The sequence below is a fragment of the Callorhinchus milii genome, unplaced genomic scaffold (assembly GCF_018977255.1).
Source record: "Callorhinchus milii isolate IMCB2004 unplaced genomic scaffold, IMCB_Cmil_1.0 Scaffold6, whole genome shotgun sequence".
NCBI lineage: Eukaryota > Metazoa > Chordata > Chondrichthyes > Chimaeriformes > Callorhinchidae > Callorhinchus > Callorhinchus milii.
This window is the reverse complement of record NW_024704747.1, coordinates 21,589,100-21,611,138: the sequence shown is the minus strand read 5'-3', so window position 1 is coordinate 21,611,138 and position 22,039 is coordinate 21,589,100. Positions and strand designations below refer to the sequence as shown.

Genomic DNA, 22,039 nt, shown 5'->3' with positions numbered 1-22,039 from the left:
CCTGCCTTATCCCCATATCCCTTAATCCCTTTTGGGACTTCCTCCCGACGTGAAAGGCGCTCTATAAATGGAATCTTGTTGTTGTTTTGCAATAAGAAATCTATCTCAGTCTTGAATATGTTCAAGGACTGAGCATCAACAGCCCTTTGGGATAGTGAGTTCCATACATTCACCACCCTTTGAGTGAAGAAGTTCTTCCTCAACTCAGTGAGAAAGGGCTGGCCTCTGATTTTAAGGTTGTGTCCCCTGGTTTTAGTTTCTCCAACCAGGGGAAACAATCTCCCACTATCTACTCTATCATGCCCTTTGGTGATCTTATAGGTTTCTATAAGATCCCCTCTAATTCTTCTATATTCTAGAGAATATAGGCCCAAATTGGTCAGCCTACCCTCGTAACTCATCCCCTTCATCCCTGGTACTAACCTAGTAAATCTACGCTGCACCCCTTCCAAGGCAAGGACATCCTTCCTTAAATAAGAAGGCCAAAACTGCACACAGTATTCCAGGTGTGGTCTCACCAGGGCCCTATACAGTTGCAGCAAGACTTCCCTACTCTTGTATTCTAATCCTTTCATAATGAATGCTAACATACCGTTATCCTTCCTAATTGCTGCTGCACCTGCAGACTAACTTTCGGTGATTGGTGTACAAGGACACCCAAGTCCCTCTGGACGCTAACACATTCCAATCTCTCCCCTTCTAAAAAATAACCCGCTCTACTGTTTTTGCTACCTAGGTGGATGACTTCGCACTTCCCTACATTATACTTCATCTGCCATCTACCTGTCCAATCACCTAACCTATCTATGTCTCACTGCATTTTTTTAATATCGTCCTCTGTGTTGACACTTCCTCCTAGTTTTGTGTCATCCACGAATTTAGATATATTGACTTCGATGTTCTCATCTAGATCATTGATGTAGGTAGTAAATAGCTGAGGCCCAAGGACTGATCCTTGTGGCACTCCACTAGTCACATCCCGCCAATCTGAAAAGGACCCGATTATCCCTACTCGTTGTTTCCTACCCGTTAACCATTCCCCAATCCACGTTAATATGCTCTCCCTAATTCCATGGGCCCTTATCTTTTGGACTAACCTTTTATGCGGCACCTTATCGAATGCCTTCTGGAAGTCCAAATGGACCACATCCACTGATTCACCCTTATCTAGTTTACTGGAAATATCCTCAAAAAACTCTATGAGATTTGTCAAACATGACTTCCCTTTTGTAAAGCCATGTTGACTTGGCCTAATTATGTTGTGCTCCCCTAAATACCGCACTACCACATCCTTAATCAATGATTCTAAAATTTTTCCTATCACTGATGTGAGACTAACTGGCCTATAGTGCCCCATCTTTTCCTTTCCATCTTTTTTAAATAGTGGTGTGACATTTGCGATCTTCCAATCCATGGGGACTGTTCCAGAATCCAAGGAATTTTGGAAGATCAGACATAAGACCTCCACTATCTCATAAGCTAACCCTTTTAAAACCCTGGGATGCAAGCCATCTGGACCAGGGGACTTGTCACTTTTTAGTGCTAACAGCTTCCCTAGCACCTATTCTCTACTAATGAAAATTTCCCTAAGTTGCTCCCTGTCCTTATCCCCTTGGTGCATCCTTATTGTTGGCAGACTTGTTGTGTCTTCTAGGGTGAAGACAGATGCAAAGTACCCATTTAGGGACTCTGCCATGTCTTTATCCCCCATTACAACTTCTCCCGTCTCTGACTGAAGTGGACCTACATTTACCCTCACTAGCGTATTCCTCTTAATATATTTGTAAAAACTTTTACAATCAGACTTAATGTTCCTCGCTCGCTTATCCTCATGCTCCTTTTTCTCGATCTTAATGAGTTTTTTAATTTTATTTTGCTGGTTTCTAAAACTCTCCCAATCTTCAGATTTGCTGCTTTTCTTGGCAGTTTTATAAGCCTTTTCTTTTAATTTGATGCTTTCCCTAACTGCTCTAGTTAGCCACGGATGAATTGCTTTCCCTGTGGTACTCTTATTCCGCAAGGGAATATGCGACCGCTGAGAATTTTGCACTACATCCTTAAATATTTGCCACTGTTGGTCTACATTTTACCTCTTAATCTTATTCTCCAGTCTATTTTACCTAAATCTTTCCTCATACCTACAAAATTAGCCCTATTTAAATTCAGAATACTTGCCTCGGATTTAACTATATCCCTCTCTAACTTAATTCAGAATTCAATCAAATTGTGATCACTCTGCCCTGGAGGATTCTTAATACCTACACTGCCAACTAGCCCTGTTTCGTTACACAAAACAAGGTCTAAGATGGCCTGTCCACTAGTTAGTTCCTCGGCATGCTGCTCTGGAAAGCTATCTCTCATACACTCAATGAACCCGTCTTCTGACCTACTTTTGCCAATTTGGTTTTCCCAATCTATGTGGAGATTGAAATCACCCACTATTATCGCTTTGATTTCTTGATTGATACCCTGTGCTATATTGTGATCGCTGTTTGGGGGTCTATAAACCACTCCCATTAATATTTTCTGTCCTTTATTATTTTTNATTTCCACCCATAATGTCTCGACCTTCTGGTCATCGGATTTCAGATCCTTCCTCTCCACTGCTTTTATTTCATCCCTAATTAACAGGGCTACCCCCCCATGAGATCCCTTAAAAATCGTATTTTAAACCGGTGATCCTGAAATAAAATAGCAGAGACCAAGATGTGTGTTGAATATGGGATCAATTTGCTAAAATCTTCCCTCGCCCCACTCGAGTTCCACAACCGTTGCTTAAGTAGTGGCAACTGTTTCAAAAAACTCGCACATGTATTCCTTACCAAAGAAATTGACAGTCAAATGCACCTGCAGACTAACTTTCGGTGATTGGTGTCCTTTTCAAAAAATTTGAAATCATTACACTTAAAATAAACTCAAGGCCTTTAACAAAGTGCAATAAATGTACATTGTTTTGTCCAAACAGACTGTTAACACAGCTTCACCCAAATACTAACTTGCAGAATATTATTTAAAAAGTTACTTAAGACTTGCACACTCTAATCACGTGTATTACTTATTTGCCTTGTATAATTGTACAATCTAATTTCATTTAAATGAACCACTTCAATTTTGTTACACTTACTCTGCACGATGAGAAGGAAGCTCTTCCTTTACGTCTTCTTTATCTCTGGGGTCCCTTAGAACGAAGTCCACTGAAATTATGAGAAATAGTAATTCAAATCTGGTAAATATGGAAATGATCCTATATACATAATGATATTGGCCTTTTAAGATTGTTGAACAATATAGAGCGTTAAAGTCGGAAGACAATCTCAAGCAGTAAATAGCTGAAATGTGTTCCAACTGCAAACAAAAGCATAAAAAGAAAAAAGGCCCATCAAGCTCAGATCTTTAAAAGGTTATATACTATTTGCATTATTATGGACAAGCCCTAATTTACATTATCAGGTAAATAAAGCGAATAATCATAAAATGGAACCTTTTGAAATTGTTCAGCCTCTTAAAAGATAAACAGTCTTAATTTCAGCCTATGCATCTAAAAATATATTATTCCCACCCACAAATTGCTTTCCACAAATCGCATACATGTGAACAAACAATATTTCCTTCTTCATACATAAAAAATAAGAGTTTAAAACATCAGATAATGAATTACAACCAACTATCTTATGTTGTTAATAATCTACTATGTATTTCCTATAATAATTTGAACAAGAACTTTGTAAACTGTTAATAGGTTTCAAAATATACCTATTGCCTTCTTTACACTAAGGATATAATCTTCTTTCATTTCATCTGAAAGTGACTCAATAGTTTCAGTGTATGTTTTGAGATGGGTTGGGACTAAAGTTAATACATCTTCCAACCAGCTGTCTTCCATAGGAGCCACATGTTCTGTATCTATTCCATGGTGAATGTAATAATAATAACGCTGCAAAATTAGAAAACAAGAGCGCATATTTAACAATGAATATCAGCAACAATTAGCTGATATGGTCTGCAAGAGTTTTCTTGGCACCGTTAAAAATAGAATATTAGCAATATCCATATTTATGAAGCCTGTGAAACGATCAAACCCAGTCCCTAGGAAACCAATGGTAGATGAATGAAAACCTGCTGAGGCAGGTCAAGAAAGTTGTGCTAATAAAAAGAGACATTTGTCTTTGAAATCTGGGACAAAAACAAATTCTACAACAAATTCTACAACTACACCACAAAAGGAGGGTTCAAATGTAAAAGGAATAGAGGGGTTCTCTATCAATCAAGACAAACAAGTATAAAAATGCGAGAGTATAAGAAATTCAACATTCGTTGAAATGACCAGGCAAATAACTTAGAGATATCTCATCCTGTAGAAGCGTTTACATTTCAGACAAAATTATCCATCAGATTCCTGTGGTAAATTTTCCACCACTTTTCATTAAAAATGAAATAATTTTCAACAACTTTTGGTAAGAAAATAGATAACAATCCTTTTTAATCAAAAATTAATATCATAGGCAGAAGCCCCGTTTTGTCTTACAAGGATGTCTTTCTCCACAGCTGAAGGAGCACCAGATGTTGAAGTGGTCTCAGTCTCGTCCAATGAAGGAAGCTGTCCAGCAGTGCAATCTTGTTGCCTATGATTAGACAATGAAAGATAAGAATAATTGGCAATATAGATCTTTTGGTACAACACACATCACCAAAGCAATCCTATGTAAAACTAAGAGAATTATATTTGGTGTATTACCTATATCCCCAATTCTCAGTGCTAAATATACAAATGTGTTGAATGTGTCAACAAGATAGGGGGATAAGCAAATCATACATAGATTTCTGACAATTTCGCTTGAATTAGCTACTAAAAAGCACATAGTAGAGTAACCTTCAACATTTTCTCCACATCCTCTCAATTCTCCAGTGAGCATCTGCTGAGCATCTCTCCAGTGGGATAGCTGAGATCAACAATTCTCCTTGTAAAGAAACTGCTACCTGTTGCAACATACTAAAACACTTTCACAGCAAAAATTACATATGACATAAATAATGCATGAATGGGCTATACACCTACATTATGATATTAACTAGAGTACTTCGGAAGTGTTCACGATCCTTTTTTGGGTGGGAAAAACTGCTTCGTCCTCCAGGAACATCAGAACTTGCCCATTCTGCTCCACCAGCAGAAATTCCAGATTCGGAAACTCGTTTACGTTTCTGTGTGGGTAATCCTTTTGGCAAACAAGAATTTGTAGAGTTAATTGCTTTCCAAATTTAAGAGTATAAACACTCTTGGAAAAGTCACTTCTGAAATACAGATCATGAGATAAAACTAGCAGCAAAATCAAATCTGGTTAGCAATATAGTGGTTAAAATCAACACATCTTCATAAATGACTACTTTAAATCAGCCTTCATTGGTTTAATTGCTGTTGGAAATGCAATGAATATAATGATAAAAGATTTTGGTTGGACGTATCAAAATATGACCAGTGCAAGACTATTTCCCCTGGTAGAATCTAGAACTAGGGGCCACAGTTTTAAAATTAAGGGTCAGCCCTGTCGAATAGAGTTGAGGATACACTTCTTCACTCAGAGGGTAGTGAATTTAAGGAATTCTCTACCCCAGAAAGCTGCAGATGCTCAGTCCTTGAAGATATTCAAGACTGAGATTGATAGGTTTCTAAAGGATAGAGGGATTAAGGGATATGGGAATATGGCAGGCAGATGGAGTTAGGTTAGAAGATCAGCCATGATCTTATTGAATGGCGGGGCAGGCTCGAGGGGCTGAATGGCCTACTCCTGCTCCCAGTTCCTATGAGCACCAGCGATTTTCCAGGTTAAAAGATCACTAAGTTGACCCAGAGTTTTGGTTGTCTTAGAGATAAATACATGATAAACAATAAATATTGTGCTATAAATATACTATAACTGCTTTTGTTCATTACTGATGTTTTCTGCATTCATTCACCTGCTGTGAGACAACCTTAGACTAAAAGTTTGGGCTACGGACTATCCATGCTTTGCTGCAGGCTATGCAAATGTAACTGCACATCTTTATTTCGGAATAGAATTTTTAATGCACTCAGGTTTACAATTTTATGGAAATCTAATCTAACCGTTTAGTTTGCAGTTTTAACTATACAATATTGATTGTTGAATTTATCTGCAGAAAATTGAAGATGACTGTCTACATAAATGTAGACAAATGTAATGATTTTTAATACACTTCATGAATAAAGCTCCTGCCCTCTGACTGGCCAAAACGTTTATCTTTCAGTCTGAAAAATTAGAAGGAAAGTAGAGTAAATGGTCACCACAGACTCAATTCCCATTTCTTACATGATAAAAAATTTTCCGTTGCTCCCATCTCCTGCAACCGTTTCTCCCTTCTACTTATCTTGTGAGAGAAAGCTCAGTTACGAGGGTGAAAAAATAAAATTTTTTTTGCTACCTGTCATCTGTGTATACCACCATAATATAAACTGGATGTTTTTGTGAATTAGCAAGAACAGGACTTAAAAGTATATTAGAATTTATATAAGCTGGCAATTTAATGGCCTTTAGTCAAGTGCATTCACAAGAAAACCAACAGAGATGATATCCACATGTTAAATAATACTTGTGAGACTGGTATTTTATTTATTGTGAAAGAATGTAGTTGCCATATTTCTGACACTTAAATCTCACTTGTTCCATCTGATTTGACACCAAGCACATTTGTTCCATTCTCATCCGTTTTATTTAGGAAGAATGCAGGAGAAGTTGTTTGCCACAATGGTTTGACCCGATTCTAAAATTATATAAAGAAATTCCATATCGTTAATTGCAGTGGTTGTTGAGAGTATGGTCTCAAATTAACACATTTTGTCAGGGAAACTATTTATCATTATGAATGCATATTGTTGTTTAGGAAGTTAATTTTAGACATATTAAACACAGCTGCAGCACAGATATTGATAAACTCTCTTTTCTTGCAATCTATATTAATCAGCAACAATACGTAGAGAAATAAGATTGGAAGTAAGTATAACAAAGAGAAATATCATTCACTGCATAAAATGAAAATGTGTGTCAGTTTATCGCAAGGGCTGATTTAATTGATCTTAGTGTTTTAATGAACACTAGAAATTATTATTTACAGCTGATTAAGCACTGCAGGTATCAGAACTAGTAACAATCATGCTGAGCCAGGATACAAGATAAATATTTCAATTTGCAACTCATAATGGGATTTTGGAGCAATAATGATAATAAACCAATCTCATCAAGTATATCAGATGGCATGATAATCTGTGAGAGAAGTTCAAAGCAGTTAGAAGCATTATCGGAACCTCACGTCTAAATTACATTTTGAATCATCCCAACCTATAATTTAGTTGCATTATTTTAAACATTATTGTATGTTTTCATTCCATTTGGCTTATTTTGTACTAGACGTCGTTCAATGAATGGATGTCAACACCGTTGTCATCCTCACATGATTGTATGTGGAGTCCTGTAACTCAGTGGTGAGAGCACTCGCCTTGCAAACGAGACACCTGGGTTCAATTCTAGGCAATGCGAAACCTTGGGCAAGTTTCCTTACTCCACACGCTTAATAATAATCCCTCCAAAACAATAATAAATTGTTCATTTTCAATCCACGACTGTTTGTGGGTCACTGATATGCGCAATTAATTGGCTGCCGCGTTTCACCCACAAATATACGGTCAATTCAATTTACAGCATATTCTGTGAAGCACTTTGAAACGTCTAGAAGACGTGAAAAGTGCTATATCAAATGCATGGATTATTATTATTATTATTATTCACCCTAAAAGATTAATATTGTGAGAACAAATAATAAAAGCTTATTGAGACGATCACAGTGCAGTCACATTTGATATCACAAGAGTTGGTGAGGTTATAAAAACCCAAACAAAACTGACACATTTCAAGAGGACTGACTTTGTGCACTTGAGAAATCTAGTCGGAGTGGGTCTGGCAGGTTTAAATATAGAAATGGGAGTGGAGGACCTATGGAGTTCCTTCAAGGAGGTGATTATGAAGGCGATGGAACAATGTGTACCCATGCAAAGCAAAGATACTAAGCTTAAAGGCACTCCTGCCTGTTTGGACGGGGCTACAAAGCAAATCAAGAAAAAGCATTTAACACAATGAAGGAAAATGGCACGGAAATAAGTCGGACTCAATACCAGAAGGCATGCCAGGACTGCAAAAAGGAATCAGAATGACACAAAAAAAGCTTTGAATTGAACATGGCAAGATATGTGAAGGATAATAATTTTTTTTTAGTTACATTAAATAATTCTTGCATTTGATATAGCGCTTTTTACGTCCTCTAGATGTCTCAAAGTGCTTCAGAGAATAGACTGTAAAGCAAATTGACTGTATATATGCGGGTGAAACATTAAGATTAAAAGAAAAACAAGCAATGGAATAGGGCCACTGAAGGTGGGTTCAGAAGACAACATGACAAATAATGCTGCACAGGCTGCACTAGTGCTAAATAATTTTTTTGCATCAGTCTTTACCAACGAGGAGACAGGTAACCTATCTGACCTGGAAAGAGAACTCAAGGATGTTGTAGAGAAAATTTGCAACACTATTCATATCACTACCAGCATGGTTGCCAAACATCTGTGTAAACGTAAGATATATATATCTTAGGGGGCCAGATAAATTGCATCTGAGGATCCTTAAAGAACTAAGGGAGGAAGTTGGAACAAATCTTTCAAAAATCACTGAATACTGGAGAGGTGCCGGGGGACTAGAGAAAGGCAGATGTTACTCTTATTTTTAAGAAAGGTAACAAGAGTGACCCAGGAAATTACAGGTCAATACGTTTGACGTCCGTTGTGGGTAAAATGATGGAGTCTCTTGTTAAGGATAAAATCATGGAGTATCTGGACTGAAATAAAATCATAAATTATAGCTAATTTGGGTTCATGAAGGGAAGGCCTTCCCAATCCAATTTACTGGTTTTCTTTGAGTGAGTGGCAAGAGAGCTTGATAAGGGTAAGGCTGTGGATGTTGTATATCTGGATTTCAGTAAGTCCTTTGATACAGTTCCTCTTGAGAGGCTGATACTGAAAGTAAAGAAAGCGGGAACCAGTGGAGGTATATTACAATGGATACACAATTGGTTGACCAGAAGGACCCAGAGGATGGTGGTACAGGGAATGTCATCAGACTGGAAAAATTTAACCAGGTGAGTTCCACAAGGGTTTGTTTTGGGACCTCTTTAGTTTAATATTTTTATAAATGATCTGGAACTAGGAGTCGCAAGCACAGTGGCTAAGTTTGCAGATGACACCAAGCTAATGAAGGTGGTAAATTGCAAAGCTGGACAAGATAGGTTACAGGAGGATTTGAACATACTTGGGAATTGGGCAGATCGGTGACAGGTGAAATTCAATGTGGAAAAATGTAAAGTACTTCACATGGGGTCAAAAAATCCTGGGAGGGACTTTTATTTGAACGGAAGGAAAATAATATGTATGGAAAATGAAAAGGACCTGGGGTCCTTTTCGAACACAGATTATGTCGTTTTCTTTTAGGAAATAACATTATGGGATATAGAACATAGATAGTTCAGGACATATGTGCGTGCAACCGCCAGGAAGGTGGAAGGCGAACTAGATGGACCTTGGTCTTTTTTCGTCTAGCATTTCTTATGTTCTTATGAATTAACCTATATCTGAGTAGTATGGCAGTTTATATTTGATACATATTATTTTGTCTGATCCTATGCTTCTAGGTTTTCTACAGGTACTTACCAGAGCCAACTGTGGTAAAAATGTAGCAGCACTGGTAGCTAGTCTTCCTTTGGTCTGTAAAAAAAAACACAAAACAATAACAAGATATTGTCACCAAGTATTGTAACTTTCATGAAGTTTCATGTACTACACACTTTCAAAACAAGAAAATCTGAAGCACTTTCACAAAATAAAATTAGAAATGAAGTGAATACAAATTATATATTTGCCAAATGTCAAATATAAATAATCGACAATGTTTGCAGTATTTGATCGTGCCAGAAGAAAAAGTTCAGTATTGTGCAGAATCATTACAATGGCATAAAAGTTACCCAAATTCCACAATAAATAGTATAATAAAATAATAATCCTTGCATTTGATATAGCGTTTTTCATGTCTTCTAGACATAAAGCTCATAATAGTAATAAAAATCCTATATAATATGGATAGGACTCAGAAGTAACTTGGAATGAAGAACAAAAGTATGGAGAGAGAAACACAAAAAAACTAAATATTTCGCAATATTTTGATGTAGGAAAAGCATAGCCATCTGCACATCTCTAAGTATACTATGTGTCCCGGTCTCCCAGCTAGGAGTGGTGTAGCTAATATCGTATTCACCATTTTGAGGTGAAACACATTAAGCAGATCGCCTGCTATAATCAAAGTGCATATGTAATATGTTTCCCAAATGAGACAACCTATTGTGAATACACTATTAAACTAGTCTTAGACTATTCAATGGTTGGTAACAGGATACACTTATAAAGAACTGAAACCACTTTCAAATGCCATTGTCCCTTCTTTAAAAGCATTTAGATGGATTACTTTTTCCACTCCTAGAAACAAACTGAACACATACAAGAGCGCGAAATACATGTGTAAGTCCTAATCGCATAGCAACTGTTTTCCGTGATCCTAGATTACAAAGATTGGGTAACTATGAATCATCAAAGTAAAATACATGTCTGAATGTAACATTTACCAAGGAGGCCAGTACATTTTACCAGAAATAAATATGCTAAGACTTACTCTAATAAAATATTTGTTGTCTGATTCAACATCGCTGAAGAGAGGATGCTTCACTTATGACTGAACTACATGATTCAGTCACAGGCAACTTTTTTCTCTTTCTCCTATTGCCTTGGTATGTCCTCCCGATGTGAAAAGTGCTATACAAGTGCAAATCTTATTATTAATGAAACATGGTTTGAAATTTCACCCTGGGTACATTTTGTACATTTTGAAAACAATGTACCACCCAGGGGGAAATTATTTGTAATTTTGCTTTATTTTAAAACAAAGCAAAATTTCAAATAGTCATTGTGAGACCAGGTCTACAATTACAATGATCTGGCAACTCTACTTTGAAAATTTGAAAATTTCAATTCAGGGATAATTTCTACTTGTATGAAATATTATTTCTAGAAGTTTTACAAAGCGTTATATAATTAGAAATTAATCGATAGTTCAAGTCAGAGCAGACCCTGGTATTTTCACAGCCTTTCCCACAATAAGCAATTCCAGAGACTCTACAAAATCAATCCACACAATCGTGATATATGACTTGTTTCAAAATTCTATACTGCGCAAATCACTTCCCTTACTTCTACACTGCAGCCTTCGTTGATGTTTTGCTACAGGTTAGAAAACAAGAAACAACTGAGTTACACTTCTGAAACCCGATTGAGAAGTCCCCAAAATTTTACAAACAGGAGTACTGTATAAATGCGTTTGTAAATATCATTTGCACCTTGAAATTGGTTACCTCTTCCAGTACACATTATTTTGTATCCAATGATGTATCAAAATTGTTCAGTTTTAATTGTCAAAACAAATCCATGTTGATGTAAATGATTACAACCCACTTCTGTTTTATTTTTCTAGGTTTACCTTTATCTCCTGCTGCTTCCCTTCAACCATACAAAAAAAAACAACACAATTCTTGATTTCAAACTTCCATCAAATTGTCCACAAGGTTAAAAAAAAAACTTCCATCAACCACGTGGATCCATGATTGCGAGTTCACAATAATAATCCTTGCATTTGATATCGTGCCTTCCTTGTCACGTCTTTTGAGCCGTCTCAAAGCGCTTCACAGAATGTACCGTAAAGTGAATGGATTGCATAGTTTGTGGGCGATAGGAAATAACAATCCTCGCTCTCGACAGAGCGCCTTTGGCATTGGGAGCCCGTCTCAAGGCGTTTTACTCTGTAAAGTGAGGCAGGCGACTGCGCCCTTGCAAAGCAAACGTGCGGTTGCGCCTTACTGCGCCTGCTGCGAAAAGTGACGGGGAAAGATGGGGCGAGAGGGAAAAAGGTCTTTTCAATTGGCTGTTTATATATATATATAACGTAGATATATATTTTTTAAAAATCTTGAATTCAAAAATATAATTTCAAAAATACTAAAATCTCGAAAGGAGGTGGAGGAGGGGTGTGATGTTGGTGGGGGTGTTGGGTGTGTTCCCTTTCCCCCCCCCCCCCCCCCAGCCCCCCTATCTCCAGAATAAAAAAAGAAAAAATATTTTTAGTGCGAACAACCCCTTCCCTTCACTCCAGTGGAAGTTTTTGGCCACTCACTACCACCCCCCACCCCACCACCACCACTCCCTCTCCCTCTCTCTCTCTCTCTGAGCCGCGGAGTGTCGCTGAACTTCATACAACAACATTTTTTTAAAAAAATAACATGAAATCTACCCGTTTGTGCTCGGGCTCCGGCGCCTCTTTGGGGCAACGACAGACAGAAGATTCCTCCATTGAACCGCCGCCGCCGCTGCCGCCGCCGCCGTTGTCGGCCACGTTCCTGGGAGCCGCAGCAGCAGAAAGTTTGGACGTCGCTTAGCAACCAGCTGCCCCCCCCCCCCCCACACACACCTCCCTCCCTCCCTCACTGCCGAGACCTTTCTAGAACCAACCACAGGCCTGAGTGAGTGAGTGAGTGAGATAGCTGTGTGTGTTTATATCTTGGCTTTCCCCCTTTCCCTCCTTCTCCCCTCCTCTCCTCCTTTATACTCTGCTAACCCGGCGAGACAGACACAGAGAGAGCGAGAGACACCGTCCCTCACACGAGCCACGTTGCTTTGTGTCGTGTTGTGGAATGGCGACCCCCCCCCCCCCCTCCCACCACCACCCGTTACCATGGCGACCCCCCCCTCCCCTCCCACCACCACCACCACCCGTTACCATGGCGCCGGTTGTCGACGAGGCGACCCGAGAGGAGCAAGAGGGGTCACTCGCTCGGTTGCGGTGGTGACGCCTCCGCCCCTCTCGGATGCCCAGGGCGGGGCGGGGGGGGGGGGTTGTGGGGGGGAGCGCAGGTGCGCAGGTCCACCTCCGCGGCCACCGGAGGGAGGACCCCCACCCCCCACCCCACCCTCGACCCCACCCTCAACCCTCAACCCCGACCCAGGCGGGCGCAATGCACCCAGAAATCACTCCCCGCCTCTGTCACGGGAACGCGCCGCTCCCGCCCCGAGGGGTAATGGGCACACCGGAGGGCACTGGGGTGCAAGGTTGGCAAGAGCCAGGGCTTGGGGACTCCGGGGTGTGTGTGCTGGGGTACGGGCGGGGAGCTGAAGCCAACTGAAACTGCATGGTTTGCCATTGAACAACAACAACAACAACAACTTGCATTTATGTCGCGCCGCTCACACGGGCTAGTGCCCCAAAGCACGATAGGGCAAGCTTCCTCCCGCTCGTCCGGCTAACACTCTTCTAACCCGTTGGGGCTTTGGATCCAGGGTTAACAGGAGCTGAAAAAGAAGGATCCCTGTCCCCACTGACATGATCGCCAGAGAGATGCGGAAGAAGACCCTTCAGCCCATTTGACTTTATTCTGCCAGAATACCCACTCGTGTTCCTATCATCGCATCAAACTGCTTATTGTTTTTAAAAAAAAGTCCAGCAACCCAGCCTCAACCACTCTACTAGCAAACTTATTATAATAATAATCCTTGCATTTAATCCTTGCGCCTTGTTATGCCTTTGAGGCAAATCAAAGCGCTTTATATACTGTATTGAGAATTGATCGTATTGATCAGATATTGATATGTATTGAGAATTGATTTTGTGTTCTAGTTATTCAAGCGCTCCGGCACCCTATCCCGTGTGAAGTGCGCTATATAAAGGCAAATTGCTATTCTTATTTTTTGTTTCGTGAAGAAAAACTTCCTGGTCTTGAGATTGCCATTCACCCACAAATACACAAGTCACTCCACAGTAAAAAAAAGTACTATGAAGCGCTTTGGGACATCCTTCCAAAGGTGCTAAACCGAATGCAAGGATTATTATATTATTTGCAACTCCAATCCTAAGTCTTATTTTCTACTGTCTTGGTACATCCTAAAGTATTGTTTAAGGTTGTGAAGTTCAATTACAGAACGAGCATCAAGAGCTGAAATGGGTTAAACGATTCAGTGGACTAAATGGCTTCCCTCTGCTTCCCTATGGTCCCACTGAAAATTGTTTTTAATAGAATCTTACAGCCCAAAGGTTGTAAGGCCCAATCCATACCTCTCTGTCCTGGGACCAGTTTAATTTTCAATGCAGAGACAGCAGGGCAGTTGGCTCTTTACAAGCATTTAAGAATTAAAAAAAATTGAGGGCAATACAGTGGACCAACCCAGGAATTTTCTAATTTTTTTTCTTATCCCCTCCTTAGGTTTGACATGCTGGGGTGTGGTGCCAAGGCATTGGCCTCCTTCCAGCACACTGCTCATGTGGACATTGTTCGTGTGTAAGCCTGAACAATGACTGTTGGCAAGCAATTCGACCATAAGCTTAAATTTTAATGCATTTACTTTGAAATAGCTGCATTTCTACTGCTGCCAGGACACAGTTAAAGAGCTAGGGACTAACTCCTTGAGCTGCTGTTAATTTAAATCAATCTCCAATTGATCCCATAAATCCACAATTACTCTGCATGATTGATGTTGGTTGATTGATTCCAAATCAGCACAAAATCTGCAGTGAAATTCTAAAACCAATCCGAAACAAAAGGCATGCTAATTGAAAAACAAACGTGACATCTGACATTAAAAATGTATCAACAAGACTTTAAAGCCAATATTTTCTCATGACTAATTTGTCTCATGATAAAATGAGAATTCCAGCTCACTCCAACACAAGGTAAACCCACAAATACAAAAAATAGAAAATTCCTAGGTTGTTCCACTGTATTGCCCTTGATTTCCTTGTAAGTGCTTGTAAATAGACAAATTCCTAGCTGCCTCTTGATTGAAAAGGTAACTGCCCCACAGATGGGTATGTATTGGGCATTATAACTTTAGTGCTGTAAGATTCTATGATTCTATTAAAAACTTTACATTCTATTTCTTTTAGAAATAGAATTTATTGCCCTGTCTGGATGAATGATTATCAACTAATGTAAGTTAGATAACAACTCATTCAATGTCATATGCATAAAAGACACAAACTCAGGTGTAATTCCCATAATATGCAGTGAGTATTGTGCTGGTAGGTCTCAGTATTTAATATTTTTCACAAATTGAACACAATTGTGCATGCCATGTGTTTCATTTACACAATAGTGCAAAATAATTCCATATCCACTCTGTTCAAAACCAAAAAATTAAATATGCTGTAGCAGTACTTTCAGGATGGGGTGCCTCGGTTCAGCACAATGTGACCAGGATACATTGAGTGGAAGCCTAGCATTGCCTCACAGGGAGAAATAGAACATTCAAGGCCAAGTTATATTAAGTTGTTCTTCCACACCTTTAAACACTGACTCACGCAACAGTGCTCACTGGGTAGCTAGGGAGTGCTGTTTGGCATAGAAAACAAAAAGGGAGGTTTAATACCCCTAAGAGGAGTGTTGTGGTGATCCATTTATTTATTAATGCTTGTTTACCGTTGAAACTACTGTACTATCAACTGCAGTCAGCCCAACTCAATGATTATCATCTTTACCATACATTTGTAAAGCAAGTGTTAGTGTCAGAAAGAATCTGATAAATGGATTGTCAAAGGTCAGAATCAGTCATTTGTGAAGCCACTGAACCAACTTGTTAAATGTTTCCTTGTTGCAATACATGGTCTGGTGAGAGATTCAACAACTTTTATTTTCTTTGGAATAAAGCCTCATATGTATGTACTGTTGAATCATTGAGAGACCATTCAAAATGTATTATTTGTATTGGCTGAATGGCAACCATTTAAACTCAGTTGAACTCAATTAAAACTCAAATGATCCATGCATAGAAAAGCCTGCTTGTGTTAAGTGATAAGTTGATGTTGTGCCCATCACCTGTTCACATGAGGCTTTGCCACCTGCTGACAATTTTTTTTAAAAAAAACTTATTTGCTGAGAATCACACAGAAGTTAGTTGTGGTATAGGTTCAAATAGATAAAAGGAAATGCTTAATGTTGGAATAAATGCTGAAAATAGGAAATGAAAGCAAAATTTCTGACATCAGTAAGGCAATCAGCACCTTAAAGAGTGAACATTTCACGTGTGACCCTCATTAGAGCATAATCTAATCAGAATATTTAGAAATTTGATGTGTTCAGTTTCACCCACAAAATATAATTAATTCACTTTACAGTATATTCTGTGAAGCGCTTTGAGACATCTCGAAGATGTGATAAGGCGCTATATCAAAATGCAAGGATTATTATTATTATAAATCTACCCATACTCATGACCTCCTAGTTTAATGTGCTGGATTTAGTGTAATTGTCTACTGATTTGGTTATCTATGTGGACAAATGAGTAACCAGAATTAAAGGTTATTGAATTCCAGTACACTGAAGGTAAAAGTATTTGGCTAACAGAATACATGTTGATTCACCATCTTTAATATTGATTTAAGAACAGAAGTCTGCAGGAATGTATAGCATGTAAATAATCATAATCTTTAGATACTCCACCTAAAAGATAAAATAAAATTTATAGTGAATTAATTTGGACTTGATTTGGCTTCTTGCTGCAAAGACATTCCATGGGATTTCCAATTCTTCAAAATAACAAAAAAAATCACTGTACGCATAATTGTCAGTCCTAACACCTACAGTGGCCTAAGGTTCACAACATTTATGAGGCAGTCAATTGTGCACAGCAGCATCCCACAAATAGCCATGAAGTGAGTGGCCAGTTTATTTTTTAGGAGGGATTATTACCCCCAGAAAGTGATCTGCCAATCTTTCAAAATTTCTCCAATCCTATATTCTTGTCAAAGCTGTATATTAACAAATGTATTCACTATTACAATAAACAAAATACTCTTCTACCAGAAATATATAATAGCTAGGTGTTTTGAGCAAAGGGATTGTATTAGCTGTTTGGAAAGATGCTGTTATAACACCGGTTTGGGAGATCTGGGCATTTTCAAGCAGATAGTTATAAAGTACAGTAATAAATCTGCATTTTAGATTAAGTAAAACACTAACAATACACGGGTACCATCTATAAAAATGTACAATGAAGTAAAATCATTATTACTCAATAGGCACTGCTCGTATGTGTATTCTAGAATGTAAAATTGTTGTTTTCACAGGAAGATGGTTGTCCAGAACAAAAAAAAGGGATTCTACCTATTACAAAGGTGTCATAGATTGCCCTTTCCATTCAAAATATAACAAATTTATATTGGTCACTCAATCCATGACTGTTTGTCCAATTGGTTGCCTCATTTCACCCACCCATTCAATTTACTTCAGAGTATACTCTGTGAGGCTTTGAGACACCTCAACAATATAAGACACTATATCAAATGCAAGGATAATTATTATCATTATTGTTATTTAGCTCTGCTTGGAAATCTACTATTGCTGTGCAATTGATTCTTCAAAAGTCCCATGAAATCCACTGTAAACATTTTTCTGCCAATCATAAAAATGTCTGCATTTTTAACAGCTAAAACGCTGTGCCACTGAACAAAGCTTGCAATAGAGTATCACACAGTAAATGTCATGAATCGTGGTAATGCTCAAAAGGAAGTCTATTTTGCTGAACAATGCCATGACCTTCACTGTCTAACACAGACCAAAGATTAAATATAGGGATTTCATGTGCCGGAAATCAATATAAAATACACATTCTAAGGAAACATCTTGCACAGAAATGACCAAGATATTTGAGGAGTGCAGAAATTGCCCTGTGCACACAAATTTGATAGAAAATGCACTTTGAACACAGTTATTTTATACCAGTACTCAGAATACTGCAAAACAAATAGAATCAGCGTATTTCTCAGTTCTATTGCCTTAACTATCCACACACTTGCAATTTTCTTTCATTGAGCTGCATGATATGTCGGTTAAATATAATGGACACCCTTTGAATTTTAGTCTTTTCTACTTCAGTATGAAGCCCTTCTTCAGTAATGAGTCTGTCAGGAAATAGCATACATACAAGAAAGGTTCCAGATTTGATACTTAGTTTGGGTGACAGCAGAGGGAATACAGCCTAAGTACCCTGAGTCTGAGAATACGTTCCACCTGGATTGCTGCTGTGGCTCTTGCTTGCTATCCAGCAACCACATGAGCTCTTTTGCATATTTTGGCATTGGGTGAGGAACTGTATGAGCTGAAATCCCCCGCGACACCTCCCTCTGGCAGCACAAATCATTTGTTCAACTTTGAGGAAGAAGAAAAAAATCCCACTTCTCCCACTTCATGTTGCTGCGAAATAGGATATTTGTCATCAGGCTGATGTGTGTGAATAGGAATTTGGGGTTTATTTTAGTAATTCCTCAACCACCGAAGAAAGCACCACCCAAATAACATTGACGTAATGTTTCCAGATCTGCAAAAAGGATTTCCCCTCCTCCCCTTCCCCCCCAAAAAAAACACACTTTAATTTCACGGAATTCAAAAGTCTGCAGATGCTGAAAATCTGAAATAAAAACAGATCGCTGGAAACACTCAGCAGGTTAGGCAGTATCTATGGAGAAAGTGAGTCAACCTTTTGGGTCCACAACCCATGGTCAGAACTCCATGACCCTTCTTGACCTGCTGAGTGTTCCCAGCGATCTCAGTTTTTGTTTTAACTTCACAGGTTTGAAAAAGGTAAAAAAAAACAGCTGAAAAATGGATGCTGGAGATGAGGGTGGGGAGAAGAGATCCAACAGATCCATTCTGGCTATGCCTTTCCGCTCTAAAATTAAGGCTATCTTTGCTTGTTCTTTTCCAACAATATTTCAACTCATGTGTTCCTCCCCCATGCAACGTTTTAGATAAACAGGAAACTGGCCCCCTTTGATCTATTCTCTCCGTATCTTCCATATGGTATTAAACAAAGCTTCAAATGGGTTTTCAGACGTTACCTCCCTCGCAACCTTCAACCCTGTGAATATGATCATCGATGAATCATTCAAATATTATTCATTAATGATAAATCATTTGTAACACAATAATCCTTGCATTTAATAACATTTTATCACGTTATTGAGTTGCCTAAAAGCGCTTCACAGGATGTAATGTAAAGTGGTTTGACTGTATTTTGTGGGAGAAACACAGCAGTCAATTTGCGCACAGAAATGTTCCAGACAGCCATGGATAGAATGACTAATTTTATTTGGGTGATTGTTGGCCAGGACAATGGGAGAAACCCCTTTCATTTTCGAATAGTGCCATGGGATCTTCAATGTCCACCTGAACAGGGAGATGAGACCTCATCTCATGCAAAGGACAGCACCTCGAACAATGCAACACACCCCCAGGGCTGCATTGGAGTCAGTTCAGATTATGTAATTTCATGTTCCGACGTGATGTTTGAATCCCACAACCTTTTGACTCAGAGGTGAGAGTGCCAACATTGAGCCATGCTGACACATAATGAGGAAGAAAGAATTGTGCGTCATGTTACTGTGAACAGGAAATTACTAAGGCTTGCACTCCAGAGATTTACCTATTGAAGGAGGGACAGCAAATACTTCACAATGCCTTATCACAAAAAAAGGGCACTTTCAGGTGGTTTTAAAGTATATTAAGTATCTTGCATACAGATTCTGAGTTGGGACAAAGGAAAGAATGTAATAAAATTTGAAGTTAATAATGAACCTATTGCAAGATTGTATTTGCAAGTCTTGTTTAGTTATTTTATTATTAATTCTAGAATAATCCTTACATTTGTGAAAGGATGTCTCAAACTGCTTCAAAGGATATTATCATAAAAATAATAATCCTTGCATTTGATATAGCGCCGTATCATGTTGAGACGTCTTCACAGAATAAACTGTAAAGTGTAATGAATGTGTTTTGTGGGCACATGTAGGAGCCCACAGCAGAATCGCACAAACAGTGAATTTTATTGAGGAGATTTTTGCCCAGGATATAGAAAAGAACTCTTTTCGAATAGTGGCATGGGATCTTTAACATGCACCTGAACAAGCAGACAGGGCCTCAGTTTGACATCTTATCTGAAGGACTGGACGGTGCACAGTCCCAGCACTACTTTAGAATATCACCTTATATGAGTTCCAAGTCCTCAAGTAGGCCTTAACCACATCCTCTGACTCAGAGGCAAGATTGGTACCAACTGAGCCAGGCTGACATACCAAATGACAGCAGGCTGATGCCAGAAATAATATTAAGCTAACATAACAAGCTGCATCAGCACTATTCCTATACAACATATGACGTTTGCTTTTTTTACTCACATTTTTCCACGAAAATGTTTCATTGACGTTGCAACCTGCATTTCAACTTCACTTAGTGAAAAAGTAGAAATGGAAAGGATGGCAGTTAGATGTCCTCAAACACGATTAGATATGTGCTCACATTTGAGTTTGGAATTTGACTGGGCCCAATTCCATAGCAATAGAAAGTGTAACCACAACTCCCTGTTCACATTGCTCCATACAACATGTGCAATAGAACAGCATTAAATGCAAATACTGATTTATTGATTTCACAAGTACCAGACAGTGTGAGATCAGGACATCAAAACAAAATCCTGGGGTTGTTTATGGCTTCCGAAACAATAAATCTAAGCTAAAACCTCAAACACAAATGGAATGTGAAAGTCAAGTCAACAGAAACTTCTCATGTTACAGCAAATGGTAAGCACTAAGCAGCAAAAATAGTGCATTTCTTTACACAAATTCATTTTCTCTGACAAATTTCTAAATAGATGAAAGCTAAGTACAAGGCATTTGAAATTTGCTGATTTTATACTGTGCTAAAAACTGCACTAAGATTTAAATACTGTACCTGATAAATGAAAAATGGTCAAACTGAAATATTACATTTTATAAATGCCCCCTTCAAGTACCTAAGATTTATAACACTAGATCAACTATGAAAGTTTGTCAGACCAGACGCACACATTTTCTCCTTTGGATGACAACCAAAATGTGTCATTGTAGTGAAGCCTAAAGCGCAATAGGAAGGAATTGGGTCTGCTTGTTTGTCATAGCCCCGGAGGAAACTACTGCTTCCAGATAATTGTTCATTTTTTTAAAAAAAGCATCAAGGTCAGACAGAAGCCTTTTCCCACTAGAAAACTAATTTAGTAGTTTCCAGAGTTCTAAATCAGAAACAGTAAAATCATACTTTCACTTAAATGTGCATTATTAGCGTTACTTAGATATTTCATAAGTTCACACTTTAAAAATGTTCAAACTAATTTTAATTATCTAATTTACAATCACAAAGTAAGGAGTAGATTAAAATTCAGACTGTGGATCAGCAATCTATTTTAGTAATCATGGATGAAAGAACCCCTCTTGAGAGGATAGTTATCAATGCATTTTATCCTTTTTAACTGCTTCATTTTCCATTCTTTCAATTGAAAAATTATGTCTGTAGATATTTGTTTCAAATCCAATGTTTTGCTTTGGTCCAGGGCAATTCAAACGTCTCTCAGAAAACCCAAATCTGTTTTGCCATAAGGACCTAGCAGATAGTCAAGTAAAGCTCGAAACACAAGTCTTAATAATCTTAAGACGTTTCCATTTACATTCTGATCTGAAGTCAGAAGGCAGTATTTTACTGAAGATGTTTTATTTACTTACCTTGTGCAAAGTCTTCCTCCCACTGATCTTAGTTCTATCTCCACAGGGTCATGGATGTCATCCAACAGGTCCCATATCAGCCAGCTGCTTTTCTGTATTATGCTGTATATAAGTCTCATTTCTGAACCACAACCTTACTTGTTAGACTGAAAGAGGTTAAAAATGAATAACATAATACACATTTTTAACAGTTCCAAGTATTACTGCATGAAAAAGAAACGTATGAGAAGTGTGCTGAAAATATTGCACATCTTTTCACTCATCATGAAATTCAAATGTTTTGCATTTGAATAGAAGTTAGTCTTTTTAGTTTG

At 38.4% G+C, this 22,039-nt stretch overlaps 1 protein-coding gene across 1 annotated transcript in view; it reads right to left on the bottom strand.

Moving 5' to 3' along the window:
• The window catches only part of dnah7 (dynein, axonemal, heavy chain 7), a 77,061-nt gene extending 71,892 nt beyond the window's left edge, over positions 1-5,169 (bottom strand). The window contains exons 1-4 of the mRNA XM_042336076.1: positions 5,057-5,169; positions 4,526-4,622; positions 3,754-3,934; positions 3,125-3,194 (exon numbers count right to left, since the gene is read on the bottom strand). Coding sequence (XP_042192010.1) covers positions 3,125-3,194; positions 3,754-3,934; positions 4,526-4,622; positions 5,057-5,058 — 350 coding nt within the window. The 5' untranslated portion in view covers positions 5,059-5,169. The remainder of the gene's footprint in view (positions 1-3,124; positions 3,195-3,753; positions 3,935-4,525; positions 4,623-5,056) is intronic.
• Between the last annotated feature and the right edge of the window lie 16,870 nt (positions 5,170-22,039).